This window comes from Rhineura floridana, chromosome 16 (assembly GCF_030035675.1).
Source record: "Rhineura floridana isolate rRhiFlo1 chromosome 16, rRhiFlo1.hap2, whole genome shotgun sequence".
Taxonomy (NCBI): Eukaryota; Metazoa; Chordata; class Lepidosauria; order Squamata; family Rhineuridae; genus Rhineura; species Rhineura floridana.
Genome location: NC_084495.1, coordinates 10,217,800 through 10,236,624, shown reverse-complemented (window position 1 = coordinate 10,236,624; position 18,825 = coordinate 10,217,800). Strand labels below are relative to the sequence as shown.

Below are 18,825 nucleotides of genomic sequence, written 5' to 3'. Positions count from 1 at the left end.
ATTCACTTTCTGTTTAAACTTTTTTTTATCAATAGCCAACTCTTCTGCACAGGCTACTTCTTTTGTAATAGTTCAGAGCTATTCTTTGTTTTTACAGCCACATTAAGGCTAGGCTTGCTCCTGCCATAGACTATGGTTTATAGTGACATTCCAATGCAGCCACAATCTACAGTATGTAGATGTAGTTGTAGATTTAGTGTAGTGTAGGAGCTAAGGGCCTGAATCTGTCAAAATATCTTGCCACTCCCTGTTTCCTTTGTGAGTTCATGAAGCACATCTAGAAATCCATGTGTGGGTGGCTACCACAATAAATGTGGTATCAGATCATTCTGATAAGGCCGGGAGACCATCATTTCTTGGGCTCAATGGAGACTGGTGGATTAGATGTCAGTGGGGCAGTGAATCCACTCTGGGTTGTAGTCCGGACTTTTAAGGAGTCACCCAACCTATCTGGGGAATAGGTTTCAGCACCTTGAAAGTTCGGACTAAAACCCAGAGCAGAATCATTGCCCCACTGACAACAGTGCCACCAGTTTCCACTTCTTAGGCTGATAGCTTGCTAATCATTCAGGATGCTAATAGTTTGGGAGCTAATGACTGGAGCTGTCCTCCTCTTAGGTGGGAATTTCTTACCAACTTTTGGAATGTTACATCCATGATAGCTTGGAGAAGTAAATATCCCTCCAGTTAAAGGGAGTGAAACAGTTTGAAGTCATGTATAAAGAATGTGTGTTTAGACAGACAGACAGACAGACAGACAGACAGACAGACAGATAGATAGATAGATAGATAGATAGATAGATAGATAGATAGATAGATAGATAGATAGATAGATAGATAGATAGATAGATAGATAGATAGATAGATAGATAGATAGATAGATAGATAGATAGATAGATAGGCAGGCTCCCTGGGCTCCTGCTGGGAGGAAGGGCAGGATATAAATCAAATAATAAATAAATAAAATAAAATAGAGTTGAAACTGTGGTTTGGTTGATATTGAAGCATCTTTAGGGCATAGTTGCTCTTATGGAAGACCTAATGCAGGATTAGCTCTTTGTGTGGTTTGCTGAAAAAAATATTCCCTGGTATATCTGTAAGCAAATAATTATAAAGATTCACCAGTTTCCAGGGCTCATCCAAAAGTATCTAGCCTTGCATCATAGTACCTGGAACTTCACTGCTGGGAACAGAAATAACAATAACATTCAAATATTGAATAAATCGATCTGGAGTAATGCACTGGAGAGTAAATATGATTCTACAAGCTGCCTCTCATCCTATCAGAAGGTCTCTCCAGGTGTTTATGAATGCAATCCCTATACCTGCATACCTGGGAGCTAGTCCCACTGAACTCAGTGGAACTTAACTTTGAAGTAGACGTTCATAGGCTTGCAACGAGGAGTGGCTCTCCTCAACTGTTGTCTAGATCAGTGTTTCTTAGATGGTGGGTTGGAACCCCCTAGTGGCCCTTGGGTCACTTTCAGGTGGGCCCCACCCCTTAGCCATGCCACAGCGTTTTGGCTGGACCAACACCAGCAACAGCAATTCCTTGCATGCTGAGGAAAGGTGGCCAGGTGACAGAGAAGTTCGGGGAGAGGAGAGAGAGAAAGGTCTCCCTCTTCTGAAGGGAAAGGGCCAGAGGAGGTGTTGAAGGACCTTTAGAAAGTGAGACAAAAGGTTATTTTTTAATGTTTATTCAACTGATGAGAACAGACTATGGGCGGTTTTGGTTTTGGTCAGTTTCTCATTTTCCCAAATGTCAATTCTCCACACAAATTTGCCTTTTTTTTAAAAAAAAAATTCCCATGGAAGTTCATGAGCATTTTAGTGCGGTCTTTCTAATACATTTTTGCAAAGCATTTTTCTATGTTATTTCCACTAAATAGATGAATGTCTATGCACACGTTACACTAGCACACACATTTTGACTTGGCTGGAGAACTGCCCTGCAAAATCTGGAGTTGTGCATTTCCAAAGGACGGCTGTGTTTCAGTTTGCATCTCGTTTTGGAAAGTGTGAATTAGGTAAGTTTGTCTTTCAGTGTGAACTGTCTCAAATGGGCCCTGAGGGTAAAATGTTTGAGAACGCCTGGTCTAGACAACGGGCTCAATTAATAAGTGAGTCTAACTGATTCTGGCATTGGTTTCTTCAACCTACATTTAGCTGAATCAATCCAGAAGGAGACGAAAAGAAGCATTTCTATACGCTTCTGAAGTACTGTTTGAAAAAAATTGGTCTCCCTCAGAAATCAATGAGTTTCCTTCAGGGCAGTGGTAGCTGTTGCTCACTGGGTCTCTGGGAGGGCGGAAGGCAGGGAGCCCAACAGTAGATGGAGCCAGAAGCAATGACTGGTGGATCCACCTAAGTCTAGTTTTGCCCCTGTCTGCCTCCCTGCAGATTTCTGCAAGGCAGCACTGAGGAGGTGGAGTCTGGCTGAGGGCAGATTGAGGTTGGTGGGGCGGTGCCCTGTTTGACTTAATAAGGCAGCCTCCGCTGCTTCAGGGAATGACAGACTGAGCAGGGCTCCTTCAGCAAGAGTTTGGTAGCTCTTAACATAACAAGAGACACAGCCATGCTAAGGCTATAGCTCTTTGGTTGTTGTCCTTTACTATATGCCGGGCAGGATAGAGAGGCAAGCTTTGGTGCTGGAAGAAGTTTATTAAAAGCTCAACGTGTTTCGGAACTGGTCCTTCGTCAGGAGCTGTGAGGATCTGTTTATCTTTCCTTTGTCAGGCAATGCACATTCTCTAAAACAGGCCCACACTGTATGCATTGCCTGACAAAGGAAAGATAAACAGATCCTCACAGCTCCTGACGAAGGACCAGTTCCGAGACGTGTTGAGCTTTTAATAAACTTCTTCCAGCACCTGAGCTTGCCTCTCTATCCTGCCCTTTGTTTGGTGCTGTTCCCTTTTGTTTCTGCTTTACTATATGCCCACAGTTGGTTTGAGGTCAAGGCAGTTTAACTTGAAAGACCCTGTGTGTGCAGTGTGTGTGAGGTGTGTGTGTGTGTTATGGAAGCATGCTTATATGCCTTGCACATGCTAATTAAACCAATTCCCTTATATAGAATATCAGGGCAAAAAGAGACAGTTGCCCCATCTGCACTATACTTCAAAGCAAAATTACACCACTTTAAACAGTCACAGCTTCCCTCAAAGAATTCTGGGAACTGTCATTTGTTAACGGGTGCTGAGAGTGGTTAGAAGATATCTATTCCCCTCACAGAGCTAGAATCCCCAGAGTGGTTTATCAATCAATCCTTCTTCCCAGGGAACTCTGGAAATTGCAGCTCTGTGAGGGGAAGAGGGTATCTCCTAACCACGTTCAGTACCCGTAACAAATGACAGTTCCCAGGATTCTTTTCAGGGAGCCATGACAGTTTAAAGTGGTACAAGAGTGGTTTCAACATAGAGTGCAGATGGAGCTAGTGTTACTATAGAATACTTTATATTTAGGAACTTAAGCATGCTCAGCTTTTCATACATAAATGTTAAATGACTGGTGGTGAATGCAGGTCAAGGAAGACACATAACAATTACTGGAAGAAAAGCAGAGAGAAAAAGCCTACTTTGTCCACATGAATCATCAAGCTTACCAGTAAAATCTTTCTGAGAGTTTTAGTAAAACAACTTCTATTATAATCCCCCTACTTGCCCTTTGCCAGGTTTTCAAACAAAGCAAGAATGATTATAATGCCTTGTTTTGCTGTCGATACAAGTCTCCATTCATCTTCATATATGACCACTCAACTGGGCTTCCATCTGCGGAACTGGCCCTGATATGGGTGCCACATAATACTCATTCCACAGTTGTAAGAAATCAATCTTTTCGTGTGGCAGTAGCTACACTTTGGAACTCCCTGCCTATTGACATCAGGCAGATGTCTTTGCTGTACTTTTTCCTGCGCCTGCTTAAACATTTTTTTAAAGTCTTTTTATCTGTTTTTAGTTTATTTTAATTAATTTTTGAATGTGTTAAATATCTGTTTTTAACTGTATTTTATTGATTTTAATTTTGGGGGGGTTGTAAACCACGTTGAGGTTTTATTACAACCACAGGTTCTCTGTTCACAACTGCAGGATTTTATGGCAAACAGTGGTGGCTGGTGTCCATGAGGACTAGTAGGGTGTAAAGTAGGAGGTCAACAATAGGTGGAGTCAGAGCCAAGAATTCTTTTCCTTGATGAGTTCTACAAAGGTGACACTGAGATGGAGGAGGAGGATGCTGAGGGCCAGTGCCACTCCCTGGACTGGTTGTAAGTAAGGAAGTGGACAAGTGAGGGCTGGATGGGGTTGGTGGGGCAGTGCCCCATTTGTCCTAATAGACCAGCCTTCACTGGCATCAAATGAACCATGTCATAAACTATGGTTTTCCAGATGTTGTTGGCCAACAGTCAGGGATGATGAAAGATGTATTCCAGCAACATCTGGAGGGCCACAGATTCTCCACTCCTGATATAAATGATAATAATATTTAGAGTGAGGATTTGGCTATAGAATTAATGGATAATAAATACGTATTTTCTCTCATCTCACAGCTCATCTGTCCCAATTCACACTCAGAAATCAAAAGCATGCTTGACCTAGGACATTTTGTTGCCCCAAGAGGCTGCACCATAAGATCCACCCTCTGGGTATAGGTTATCTGGCCCATTACTGGCTACTCTGACAGGCAGTAGCTCTCCAGAGGTCTTTATTGCTACCTCTTATTTTTAGTTGGAGATGCTAGGATTGAAGCAAGGACCTTCTGCATGCAAAATAGTTGCTCTACTGCTGAGCTATGGTCCCTGCTCAAGATGTGTCTCAGCATCATTGATGACAGTAGATTCCAGACTGTGCCTCATAAACTGTACACAGACTGTGCCTAACAAACTGTACACCATTCCGCTGGTGTTCCTATAAATAATGCTTCCTCCAGCAACCTTCAGAGTCACTTGTACCATCTGTGTGGCCCTAATCAGAACCGTAATCAGAACCAATCCCTCAATCTCATCCCAACGTGGCATCAAACACAGAAAACGAGGCTAAATCTGGGAGATTGTGTGGCTTTTTTTCCACCCGCAGAAGAGACAACAGCTGTTCATTTTGAAATTAAGATGCCGAGCCTATTTGCAGGGAAATGGCATCCCAATCAAAATTAATCTACATGCAACTCTCCTTATGCCCCACATGCTTTTGCATTCAGTGCTTTACCTAGAACCCAGGGGAGGATCATCCATTCAACAATGGTGGGAGGAGGTCCCTGCATGTGGAGGTCAGTCCTGACAATGTGCTGCGATGCCAGCAGCAGCATGAAGAGAAAGGTAAGGTAAGAGCCAGTGTGGCAGATAAACTTTATAAATGGCTTTTTAATGAACAGTCCCAGCCTGCTCTTAGGTGCAATCAAGTAGGCCACAGAAAGCACTGGAAACAGCAGTCCAATGGTGATGCAGGTCAAGAGCTTGACTGCCCAATGCTTTCGCCGCCATCCGGGAAAGCCGTCATACCAAAGCGTCGCTAGCAGCTGCTGGCAGTTGGGCTGTGCAACAAACTGGAGAGAGAAAGAGAGAGGGAGAATCTGAGAGAGGAGCATTACACAGAGGGAAAGTAGGGGAAATCACGAGAATGAAAGACAAGATTTGCTGGATCAGTTTGAAGAACCACCTCCTAGCCCATAGTAGGGATGGATGAGAAATTTGATTCGGTTTGCATTTCAGGCTGAATCTATCAAATCCACTCTTTCTGAAACAACTTGAGAACTGAAACACAGCCATCCTTCAAAATTTGCACTTATCTGAATTTTGCGATGCAGTTCGCCAGCTAGTCAATGTTTGCCAAAAAAAAATGCATATATTAGGGGAAAGTGTGCATAAAAATTAATACATTAGTGAAAATAATATACAAAAATTATATGATGAGAAACGGTGTGCAGAGATGTCTACATTAGTCAAAACGGCCAACAAAAATATGTGTAGTAGCAGAAATTCTCACTAAAATGCCAGATTAATGAGGGTTTTCTTTAAATGGAAATCGCTGCAGAAATGTGGAGAACCAAATTTAAGATTGGAAAAATGAGAAACTGAGAGGGCCAAAAGTAACAGTTCTTTCCATCCCCAGCCCATAGTGAGCATCCGTGATGCATGTAAGCAAAGCGTAAAGATGATGGCTTTCCTCTATTGCTTCGCCCTCTGCCATAAGGGTAGGGAACCTTTTTTCAAGGGTTGCATTCTCTCCTGGGCAACCTTCTGGGGCCAAATGCAAGTGGCAAGTGGGGGCAGAGGCAAAACTGGGCAAAGTGATCATTATAAATGTTACCTTTGTGCATTAGATGAATTTCTACGCACACTCACACGCCCCTCTCTATCCTGCATCCGGGCAAGCAGGAAGCATTATTGGGGTTGAAGGACATATTTCAGTCAGGCAAAAACACTCCTGAAGGGTGCACAGCAGGGCTACTAAAGGGCATGGCTGGAGAGGGGGCGAGGCCTGGACCTAGTCCCAAGGGCCAGACAGAGGGGCCTGGAGGGCCGTATTTGACCTCCATGCCTGAGGATCAACATCCCTGAGTTACGTTAGTAGCCATTGTCATTGCCTGATGGCATCCACAATTTGGAATACCCACCTCAAATTAATTGTTGGCACCTCCTTAAGACATTTATTATTGTTGTTGTTGTTGTTGTTGTTGTTGTTATTATTATTATTATTATTCAGCCAGGCTTTTTTGGTATCATTTTCCAGGATAGCATTATTCGGTTTTGTTCTGGTGGTTTTTCAGATGGGTTTGTATTCATATTGTTTCAACTTGTATTTTGTTTTTATTTTTTATTTTTGAAAAAAACACCACCATGTTTTCAAACGGTGGGTGGTTTATAAATCCTCTAAGAAACAAAGAGATATGACAGCATCCCTGTTGGATCAAAGCAAATGCCTGTCTAGGCCCTGTCCCCCGGTCCTGTTTACAAAAACAAAAGCCAACCAGATACTTCTGGGGATTTTATGGTATGTATCTGTATTTACTGTATCTATATACTGCATATAACTAAAGTATGTGCAGTGGCCTATCACCCAAGCAGTAACAATAATTCACTAATAGGCAAAAAACCTTGCGGTTTAAAAATGTACCTATAGTGTAAATTTTGCAAAGTGTACTTCACATATTCACAGAAATAGAAGCAGAAGAAAATGAGGGAGGGAGGGAGGGAGGGAGTGGGCAGGGGGAGGGGAGGAAAAAGAGAGAGGAGAGAGAAGGAGAAAGGGAGGAGAGAGGGGAGTGGGGGTGGGGGAAGGAGTTGATTGGAGGGGGAGGGGCAAAGGAAAGGACAGGGGAGGGCAGGCTTGATCATTTGCATGCTTATTGAGTTCAATGGTATTTACTCCCATGCAATCATGCTTAAGATAGGGAAAACTGACCATGGGTAAGGGTAGGGGATTGGAAGGGAAGGGGAGGGGATTGGGGGGGAGGGGAGGGGCAAGACAGAGGGGATAGGAGGGTGGAGAAGGGAGGGTGGGTTTGATCAGTTGCATACTTTTTGAGTTCAGTGGGATTTACTTCTGTGGAATCATGTTTGAAAATGGAAATGGACTGCCTTCAAGTCAATCCCGACTTATGGTGACTCTATGAATAGGGTTTTCATAGTGAATGGTATTCAGTGGTGGTTTTACCATTGCCTCCCTCTGAAGCTGAGAGGCAGTGACTGGCCCAAGGTCACCCAGTGACCTTCATGGCTGTGTGGGGATTCAAACCCTGGTCTCCCAGGTCGTAGTCCAACACTGAGCCGGGGGAGGAGCAGGGAGGGGAAGGGGAGGGGAGGAGATTGGGTGGGTGGGCACTGGGCAGAGAGGAAGCCCCTTTCCTTTCCAAAAGGAAATGATACTCTTCACATTGTGAACAGTATCATTGCTTTTCAGCATTCCCCCCACCTTTTTATTCAACAGCAGGTACATGTAGCCTCCCACCCAAATTTAAACCAAAGCTGTTCCTGGCCACATCCACACCAGGCCTTTATTTCACAAGAATCCTGGGAAGTGTAGTTAGTGAAAGGTGCTGAGAGTTGCTAGGAGATGCCCTGTTCCCCTCACAGAGCTTCAGTCAGAGCGGCTGACTGTTCAACCACTCTGGGCACTGGACCTCTGTCAGGAGAATAGCAGTCTCCACTCAGCACCCTTCACAAACTACACTTCCCAGGATTTTCTGAGGGAAGCCATGACTGTCTCATGTGAAATCAAAGTCTGGTGTGGGTGTGGGTGTGGCCCCCTGATTAGGCAAGCCAAACAGCTGTGAGTCTGACTTTTAGAACACTGACAGTTGGTCCTTACTGAGCATGTCCGACATTATCATTCAGTTCAATACAAAATTTATTAAATTAATTAAAAATCAGCCAGACATTTTTTTAACTTTTAAATTGCAGAAGATGAAGGTCAGAGTATGGGGCAAGGTCAGTAATAGGATTGCAGGTCCTCTGTGAACATGGCTGAGTTTTAATGAATTTCAACAGATTATGAGAACTCTCAGATAAAGAAGTCCAAAAGGGCTCTGGGTTTTTTTCTCTCTCTTTAGACTTTGAACTCTCAATCCTTTCTGACTGTTTTGTTTATCACCATGAAAATTGAGAGGGTTGTCAAGCAAGCGTTTCTGAGTTCAGGACTATATGTTTTGTAAGGTTTGTTTTGAAATGAGCTTATGGGAAGCATCAGAATGGCATGGGTGTATTTTCAATTTACACTGCAGAATATGAAAAATCCATGCTGGCTATAGCATACAGCCACTCTTGTGGCTGTATAATAAGCAAAAATGAAACAAAGTCTTTTGTTCAATTTATATGAAAAAATAAGATGTAAAAATAGAATTAAAAACGTAAGCCTAAAGCAGAATAGAAGCTTGCAAGCAAGGTATGAAGGCATCAGTCTTCCCCTATGGCAGCTTTTGCCAACCTGGTGCCCTCCAGATATTTTAGACTACAACTTCCATCAGCTCCAGCTAGCACAACTGTAGATAATCTCTCTGACCCAGCTGCTTCCCATGTCCTCTCTTCGCCTCTTCCTTCAACCTTCACCTCTGGACTGATTCTCCACTGGGGATGGGAGATAGATTCAACCCATTTTGCATTAAAAGGTGAACCTGCCTAAAAGAACCAAAATGCACCCATCCTTCAAAAACTGCACCTTCTCTAAATTATGCCATGCAGTTCTCCAGATAGGTAGTGTGCACGCAAATGCCTGTGTCTGTGAAAATGACATACAAAATGCATTACCCTGGGAGACATTACCCTGCAAAAAATGTGTATGTTAGGCAAAATAGCTTACAAACATGTGCCTATTAGGAGAAATTTGCATGAGTATGCTGATGAATTTTTATGAGGACTTTAAAAAATGCAAACTGATGTGGAAACTTGGAGAACTGTGGAGTCCTCATCTGTGCTGCAATTGTTTTTTAGAACTCTTAAAAGATGTTTTTAAAGATTTTTTAATAATGTTTTTTTTAAAAAAAATGTTTTTTTTAAAAAAATATGTTTAATAGATGTTTTTAGCTTTGGGTCATTTGTTTGCCACCCAGGTCTCCTTCAGGGAGGAAGGGAAGGGTATTAAATTTAACAACAACAACAACAAATCTTAATATTGGAAAAATAAGAAACTCAGACAAACCAAAATCGACAGATTCATCCACCCCTCTGTCTGATCACAGCCTGTAACTCTAAGCAGGGTGCATCAGCAGGAACTCTGCAAGGAAACTGGAATTTGGGTGGCCACTGATGTATCACAAACAGAGGACACAGCTTGGCATGAAATTTGCATATGCTCATATATCCTTTGATTTTAATATAAATATATTGCATCCCCACATAGTGAGGAAGATGGTGGCCAGGTGGCCTGTGTGCCTGCTCGGAATGAAGGAGAAATTTGATTCAGTTTGTATTTAAAGCCAATGTAATCACATTCACATTTTCCAAAACGACAAGAGAACCGAAACACAGCCATCCTTCAAAATTCGCACTTATCTTAAGTTTGTGATGCAGTTCTCTAACCAAGCACTGTTTACAAAATGCATGTATTAGGGGAAAGTGTGCACAAAATGAATATATTGGTGAAATCACCCATATAAAATGTTGTATATAAGGATAAATTGCATGCAAACGTATGTACATAAATCAAAACTGTCTACAAAAATGTATTTATTAGGAGAAATTTGCACTAAAATGCTGCAGAATCTTCATGAGGATTTTTTTTTAAAATGACAAAAAGAAAATTGCTGCAGAAATGTGGGGAACCGTATTTAAGATTAGAAAAACAAGAAATTGAGAAAACCAATGCAGACAGATCATTCCATCCCTAGTAGGGATGGGTGGGAATTTAGATTCATTCTCATTTCAAGCCAAATTTATCAGATTTGCACTTTCCAAACCAACTGATGCACAGTTATCCTTTGAAATTTGCATTTAATTGAATTTTGCAATGCAGTTTGCCAACCAAACAATGTTTACAAACATACATATATTATGGGAAAGAGTGCATAAAAATATATGAGTGAAAATAATCTGCAAAAATGCATTCTATGATAAGAAATGGCTTGCAGAAATGTGTGCATTAGTCAAAACTGTCTACACCAACGTGTTTATTAGAAGAAACTTTCACTAAAATGGTGGAGAATTTTCATGGGGATTTTTTAAATAAAAAAATCACAGATTGATGCAAAAATGTGAAGAACCTGATTTAATATTAGAAAAATGAGAAACAGAGATAACCAAAATTGACAGATCTTTCCATCCCTAATCCCTAGTGCCAGCTTAGTCTACTGCCAGGTGCTAAGTATGGATGGGCATCCTCAGGGCCTTTCCTCCCTCTTCTGATGGTGCTTTACAGTCATTCATATAGAGGACTCCTTCCCACAGAGGACTGTCCTTGACAGCCCTTGAAATGCAGGACTGTCCCTTATAAAGTACGCCACATGACTCAAAATTATGTTGCTTGTGTCAGTGGATGTGTGTGACTCTTCTACAACTCTTCTGCTTGTGTTTTTCCTCAGTGAAATGATTTCATTTATTCAAAGGCGGCTTTGCTATTAAAAATTAAGGGGACTCATATTTCATGCAGGAGATTCTGACAAGATTAGCTTAGCAAAAAGAAGAAGAGGAAGAAAAAAGGCAGTGATTTAAAAAAACCAAACACCATACCTACTTAAACTTCTAATCGAACTTTTCTCTTGGCCTTAGAGACAAAATGCACCAAAAGTGGCCATCAGCAACAATGACAATAACCCCCCTTTGGAAAAGAGCAATAGTCACTAAAAGTGTGTATCACAGCTGGAAAGCAATTGGATTACTGACTCTGATCATTGAATGACATCCTCCACTGACTTAAAGTGGCATGACTCTGGGCCAAGTCACTTGGCAACTGTGGCAAGAGGCTTTCAATTAAATATCGTGACACATTAATTTGTTTTTAAACCAAAAGTCATCATAATAAGAAAAAGAGCACATGAAATCACCATAAAATGAATGCCAGCACACAGACAGCAACCTAAGTTGTGTTATTTCAACCTCCTGTTTTACAAGAAAAGATTCCAATTTTGCTTTTCGATCGAAGAACCTCTGGCACAGGGCCTCTGAGTGGGTGACCTCCAACAGACCCCTAGAAAGTCTCTCCTTGTATTCTTCCATGATCAGTCCATGTGGGACTCAGAGCAAACCTTTGATGTGCCTCCTTTGCCTTGCAATAGGGCTGAGGAATCCTTTTCATGCCCAAGGGCCACATTCCCTCGGGGACAACCTTCTCAGGGCTGCACACCAGTGGCAAAAGCGGGTAGAGTAGTGGAGCTGACTCTTAATCACAGAAGAATCATAGAACAGTAGAGGTGGAAGGTACCTATAAGGCCATTGAGTCCAACTCCCTGCTCAATGAGGAATCCAACTTACAGCATACCTGACAAGTACCCGTCCAGCTGCCTCTTGAATGCCTCCAGGGTTGGACAGCCCACCACCTCCCTAGGTAACTGGTTCTATTGTTGTACCGCTCTAACAGTTAGAACATTTTTCCTGATGTTCAGTCGAAATCTGGCTTCCTGCAACTTGAGCCCATTATTCCGTGTCCTGCACTCTGGGATGATCAAGAAGAGATCCAGGCCCTCCTCTGTGTGGCAACCTTTCATGTATTTGAAGAGTGCTACCCTATCTCCCCTTGGTCTTCTCTGCTCAAGGCTAAACATGCCCAGCTCTGGGCAGTAGGTTACATTCTAACCGTGCAAAAGTCAAACACCATCCTCCTTCCAAGCAAGCAAGAGGTATTATTACCATTCAAGGACATATTCTAGCTAGCCAGAAGCATTGGAGAGAGCTCCAAGGGCCAAACAGAGAGAGCTGAAAGGCTGCATTTGGCTGCTAGGCCCAAGGTTCCCCACCCTTGCCCTCCTAAATAAGAGTTCCGGCTCTTGCATGTGGCTGGCTGCTAGGGGGTAGATCTAACAGTGTTGGCTTTCTCAGTCTTTCATTTTTCCAATCTTAAATTCAGTTTCTCCACCTTTCTGCAGCAATTTGTGGCTTTCTTTTGAAATCCTCATGAAAATTCTTCAGCATTTTTTGTGTGGGCTTCCATTTTTGCGTGTAGTTTTGACTAACATGCACATTTTTACAAGCCATTTCCCCTAACATAAATGCGTATTTTTGTTATTTTCACGAATATATTTATTTTTAAATAAACATGAAAATCCCTAATATATGGATTTTTGTAAACATTGGCTGGAGAATAGCATTTCAGAATTCAGAGTTCAAATTTTGAAGGATTGTATCGGGAAGTGAAAATTTGATAGATTCAGCTTGAAATGTCATCTGAATAGATCTTCTCACTCATCCCTGCTGGCTGCTCATCCCAGGGGTCATCCCTCAGTGGTGGAGCACCTCGGCATGCAGAAGGTCCCAGGTTCAATCTCTGCCACCTCCAGTTAAAAAAGATCCCGCAGAAAGAGTGGGAGAGGAAATTGCTCCCAAGTTTCTGGCCAATCAGAGTGGACAGTTACCAGAGCTTAGAAAAGTTACTTTTTTGAACTACAACTCCCATCAGCCCCTGGGGCTGATGGGAGTTGTAGTTCGAAAAAGTAACTTTTCCAAGCTCTGACAGTTACTAGGCTAGATGGAGAAAAGCCAGTGTGGTTTAGTGGTTAGAGTGTTGGTGGACTAAAATCTAGGACATCTGGATTCAAACCCCATTCTACCATGAAGCTAAATACACATTTATGTGTATACCCTGCCCTTCCTTCAAGCAGCTCAAGGAGGTGTACTTGGTTCCTTTCCTCCCCATTTCATCCTCACAACAACCTTGTGAGGTAGGTTAGGTTGAGAGACAGTGACTGCCCTAAAGTTACCCAGTGAGCTCCATGGCTGAGGAGGGATTTGAACCCAGGTTTCCCAGGTCATAGTACTCCAACATCCTAATTACTACACCATACTGGCTCACACTGCTGGTCATTCTGTGACTGCAAGTACGCAGAGCCAGACCAGGAACCAGGTCCTGTCATTAGGCAGAGTGAAGCAGCTGCCCCAGGCTGGATGGGGCAGCACACTGTGTGAGCCAAGAACCCTGCCGTGTGCCTTCTAAGCTAGCCTGCAGCCCACAGGTAAGATGGAGGATTCTAACCCTTATATACCCAGTCAATCACTGCACTCTGCAGACACCATCTTGTCAGGAAGTCCGTTCTGCACAATGCAAGAAACGGATCTTTAGAGGCACTTTCTCTGTGCAATTCCCTTCCCTTAAATATTAGACAGGCGCCATCTCTGTTATCTTTTCGGCTCCTATTGAAGACCTTCCTCTTTCAACAAGCCTTTTCAGTTGAGTCCTTATCCCAGTCTGAGTTTGTGTAAGAATTGCTTTTTAATATGTTTTAAAACCTTTTTTAAAAAAACAATGTTTTTAACCTTTTTGAAAGATGTTTTTAAAGATGTTTTGTTTTAATGTATTTTAAAGTCCGTTTTTATGATGTTTTAAAGTGTTTTTAGTGCTTTTGTTTGCCACCCTGGGCTCCTGCTGGGAGGAAGGGTGGGATATAAATCAAATAATAAATAAATAAATACATAAATACGTAAGTAAGTAAATAAAATAACCCATCGCCAGTGTTGAATAGTTAACTGCCAGTCTGGTCACATGGTCCTTAGCTTAGGCAGAATAATGTAAAGGTGCTGAGAGTGGTTATGAGACCCCCCATTCCCCTCATCTACCATTCTTAGAATCCTCTGGGAAGAGGGACTATATGTGAAACCTCTCTGACACTTGTAGGTCTGTGAGGAGAATAGGAGTCTCCTAACACCGTTCTTCAACCTTGGGTTAGATGCTGTCAGATTACAACTCCCATTAATCCTAGCCAGTTTAGACAATGGTCATGGCTTTATTTGTTGTTTATTCAATTTATCTACATGCTGCATTTTCCACAAATACATATGTGATCAAACAGTTCACACAAACAACAAACAGTCCAAATACCATAGCACAACAATACATAATAAAAAGTATAATCACTACAATACTATAAAGTTAATATACATCAAAGTGTAAATGAGCATAAAGCTCAACAATAAAGCTAAAGCAAAAATATTGACAACTGACCCCCAAGCTGATATAAAAATCTCTTTTATTCCCCCCGACCCTTATGCCTGACCCTATAGGGCCAGAAAGTCTTCTGAAAGAAGCTTCATTTGAAGGCTCCTAGGCAGAGCTTGGAAAAGTTACTTTTTTGAACTACAACTCCCATCAGCCCCAGCCGCTGGCTGGGGCTGATGGGAGTTGTAGTTCAAAAAGTAACTTTTCCAAGCTCTGCTCCTAGGGCTGGAGGGCAGGGCAAGGCAGGTGGAAATAGCCATTCCCTGATGACAAACAGAGTCTCCCCCCCCCCCGGTTGATGTGAGTTGTAGTCCAACAACATCTGGGGCCCCACGGTTGAAGAACAGTGTAGCACCCTTCACAAACTACACTTCCCATGATTCGTGGTGGGAAAGCAATGAAAAGTGGGATAAGAGTGGAATGAATGTGTGATGTGAATGTGCTCAGTGTAAGGCAGCCAAGCAAGCCTCATGCCTTTGGCTTAAGGAGAAAAGGCTTTGAGCTGCAAGAGTGTGATTTCCAGACAAACTTGAGATCCCACACCGGTCCTTCTGGAAAACAAGCCTTTGCATGTCATGTTAGAGATAAAACCTGGCACTGGCCCCAAAACTACAGGCCTGAGAATGCTGTGGCCTTGCCTCCTCCTCTCTTGCGAGCGTGAGCTAATGTGCTGCCAAAGCTTTTGGTGTCCTTCCTGACACTCTCAGGTCCAAACATGATTTTCATTCTGCTCTATAATCTTTCTTCATTTGCCCTGGAAAAAGAGTAATGAGTGCGAACATTGCATCTATTCTCCTCCACGTGCATCTGCCACATGGGTCCGGCGTCACTATTAGCTGAATGTTTTACGCAGAGAAAATAAGGAGGACAGAGTGTAAGCACTAAAAAATGCTGAGCATACTTCATTTTATATTTCTTGCATCAATCATGCTTTAGGAAAACTGCATGCCATTATAGCCACAGTTACATTTACATGCCTGCTCCTTTTTTATTATTAAGTGACAACGAAATTATGATGCATTAATTATACATGTTCAATAATCAGCAATGAGGAGATAATGTACTTTCACCCTGTACCAAAGCAGCTCCCAGCTCCATCTTTTCTTTGTTATCAGGCAGAGTTGGAAGACTACGCAAATCTGTTAAACCATGACATTCAGGTCAAGAGAAATGCTTGGGAATTCAGTGGTGCTTCCCCCCCCCCAGAGCTCTCTCCTTATTTCTGTAATTTTAAGTACAAATGTTCAGGGAAAATATATTAAAGTCTAGAACTCAGACCTTCTAATTTTCAGGATATAACTGGGTATAGTTTTTAAATGTCTATCTGTCTACCATTTTTATTTTCCCAAACAACACTTTACAAGGAAAGTTCATCATAAAAAAAAATACAAATTGCATATTTTTATTGTCCATCACAATATTGGAGTTTAACTGAGAGGAGTTTGGGGTAGAAACCGGCAATTTTGGTGACCTAGAAATCTCAACCCCCCTCAAATAAACCTATTTAGGGCATGATCTATGCTTATGTAGATGCAATTACCATACATGGAAGGATCACCATGGGACCAAATAGCTGGCATGAGCTCATGGGTACATACAGACACAGGTTCACTAAAGGGCCTAGGAGGTCTATGTATGCCTTCCATATCTACCTTTCCTTCTGCCTTGGTCATGCAAATATGAACTCAGAATCTGTGTAACTTGCACTGAAGTGAGAGGGAGGGCTAGACTGCGTAGTATAGCCTTCTCTAATCTGGTGGCCTCGAAATGTTTTGGACTACAATTCCCACCAGCCTTGACCATAGGCTGTGCTGTTCATAGCTGACAGATGTTGTAGCTGAAAACATCTGGTGGGCCCAGATGGTTGGATAAGATTGGCCTAATAGATGGCTTTGTACAATGTCTGCCCCAAAGAAGAGGAGGGGGGAAACAGGGGTCCATTGCATCCTACACAGGTGTCTATGTTGGGATAAATAATACCCTTTGACTATGTGAATATTCATGATTTAAAAGTTATTGGCATTGTGGGAATGGACCTTGAATTGGGTGTTTGCATGTCTGAAGGGAGATAGAGAAAGGAGTTCTCCAGGTTGCAAGCTGTGCCTGTCCTTTGCTCATCTGCTAATCTTCCTTCCTGTAAACTGATACCTCTTAGGGATGCCGACCACACCTTCCAACTCTCCCTCCTGCTTCTTCTCCGTCTCTTGGAGAGGGGAGACATTTTTGCTTTGTCTCTCTCACCTACAGCATGAGGGCAAAGACCATGCCAGGTCCTTGCATCTCCAATAGCCCCATCTACTGTGGGCCTCTCTGGCTTCTGTCCCACTAGTCTGAAAGGGCACCAGCCACCACTGCTATAACTTACGAAAACTCAATGGACGAAGCAAGCTAAGCCACAATGGGTGATTGCAACTGGGCCATCAGGAGTAGGAAAAGAGATTAAATCCAGGTTTGAATTCATTGCATTGTCAGGCTCCTGATTGTTTCTCTGCAACCAAGACTTTACATTACATTATGTCATGGGTAGGACAGGTGGGCACACGTGGAGAAAGATAGCCTTGCAGGCCAAATTAGGGCCCTTAGTGGGCCCAATGTGGCCTGTGTGTGAGTGATTCCCCATCCCTGATTTAGACCCAGTTTAGGGGTGGAATTGGCCTTGGTTGCACTGATAGATGACCTTTGTTGGGAGAGGGGTAGGGGGAGTGCAACACAATTCTCTTGCTGTCTCAGTAGCTTTTGATACTATCAACCATGGTATCCTCCTGGACCAACTCCATGGCTTGGGACTTGGAAGCACTGTGTTACAGTGATCTACCTATGGGACAGGTCTCAAAGAGTAACATGGGTGACTTTTTTTAGCCCCTTGGCAGTTATGCTGTGGGGTGATGCAAAGAACTATCTTTTCCCCAATGCTATGAAGCCACTGGGAGTGGTCATTAGGAGATTTGGAGCATGTTATCTTCAGTATGCTGAATGATACCAAGCTCTGTTTTTTGTAGCATCTGCATCAGGTGTGGGCACACGAGCCGTGGACAGGTGTCTGGATGTAATATTGGGCTAGATGAGGAAAAATTAGCCAAGGCTGAACCCTGATAAGATGGAGGCCCTGTGGGTGAGTGGTTCCCACGTCTAGGAATTTTATCCATTTATCAAATTTGGACAATTTATATACTGCTTAATTACAACTGTCTCTAAGTGCTGTTGGGAACTGGGAGTACTCCTGTTCTGGATAGGGTTGCACTCCCTCTGAAGCAATGGGTTCATAGTCTGGGGATGCTCCTCGGTCTCAGAGGTCATCTGTGTAGAGCAATGTTTCCAGTTTGAACTTCCATAGCTGGCCGTTCTCATTGTTCAGCTTTGTAATTCCCAGTTTAAAGTCTGAGCTGCTTGCCATTTTTCCCTCAGAGGTCTGTTGTACTCTGGTCTTCTTCCCTTTTCCCCTCTGAGTCACAGTCACTGGTTACAGTAGCAGTGTGCCTAGACTCAAAACCTGTTAGGAGAGTGACTTGAATAAAGCAGCTAGAGTACAGAGAGAAAGAAATCCTGATAATATTTACTGAGGGCAACAGAACAAAAATGAGGTATAACTTGAGGAGAAATAAACAGAGGGGTTTGTCTTTCTTAGTTCAGGCCTTTTTCACAGCAGGGAGATATTCAATAACTGAACATACAGGGGAAAACTACCTTAGAACTCAGCAAATATCATGCCACTCTTGACTGGTTGCTAGGCAACACTTTCTCCACCCCCTTTGGTTAACTGTAAACAGAATTAACCCCTAGCTTACTAGCTGAATGATTCCTGTTGTACTCTCAACAGGTTCATATTTGTCACTAGAGGCCTAAGTGACTTCAGTAGCTAGGAGCACCTTTTCCAGCTTTGGCTGGTACAACAGCTGCAATTGTTCCTGGACCAGGACAGCCTAGCCACAGTGCCCCATGCATTGATAACCTCAAGACTGGACTGGACTGGACCTCAAGAATGGTGGGGTGCCCTTAAGATTGGTTTGGAACCTGCAGCTGGTGCGAAATGCAGTGGCTAGGTTGATAAGTGGAGCAACATCCCAGACACATAGAACACTTGTGTTAAAGGAATTACACTGGCTGCCAATCTACTGCTTGGCCAAGTTTAAGGTTTTCATTTTTAACTCATAAAGCCCTAAACAATGTAGGGCCAGGCTACTTTCCCCCATTCACTAAGATATTTGGAGGATGCCCTATTAGTTCATGCTGGAGCCAGCAGTGGTTCATCTCACAGTAA

The 18,825-nt window shown here is 42.8% G+C and overlaps 1 protein-coding gene across 1 annotated transcript in view; it reads right to left on the bottom strand.

Annotated features, from left to right (window-relative positions):
- TRPC5 (transient receptor potential cation channel subfamily C member 5) overlaps positions 1–18,825 on the bottom strand; it is a 245,212-nt gene that overhangs the window by 77,698 nt on the left and 148,689 nt on the right. Inside the window, exon 4 of the mRNA XM_061598336.1 lies at positions 5,199–5,535. Coding sequence (XP_061454320.1) covers positions 5,199–5,535 — 337 coding nt within the window. The remainder of the gene's footprint in view (positions 1–5,198; positions 5,536–18,825) is intronic.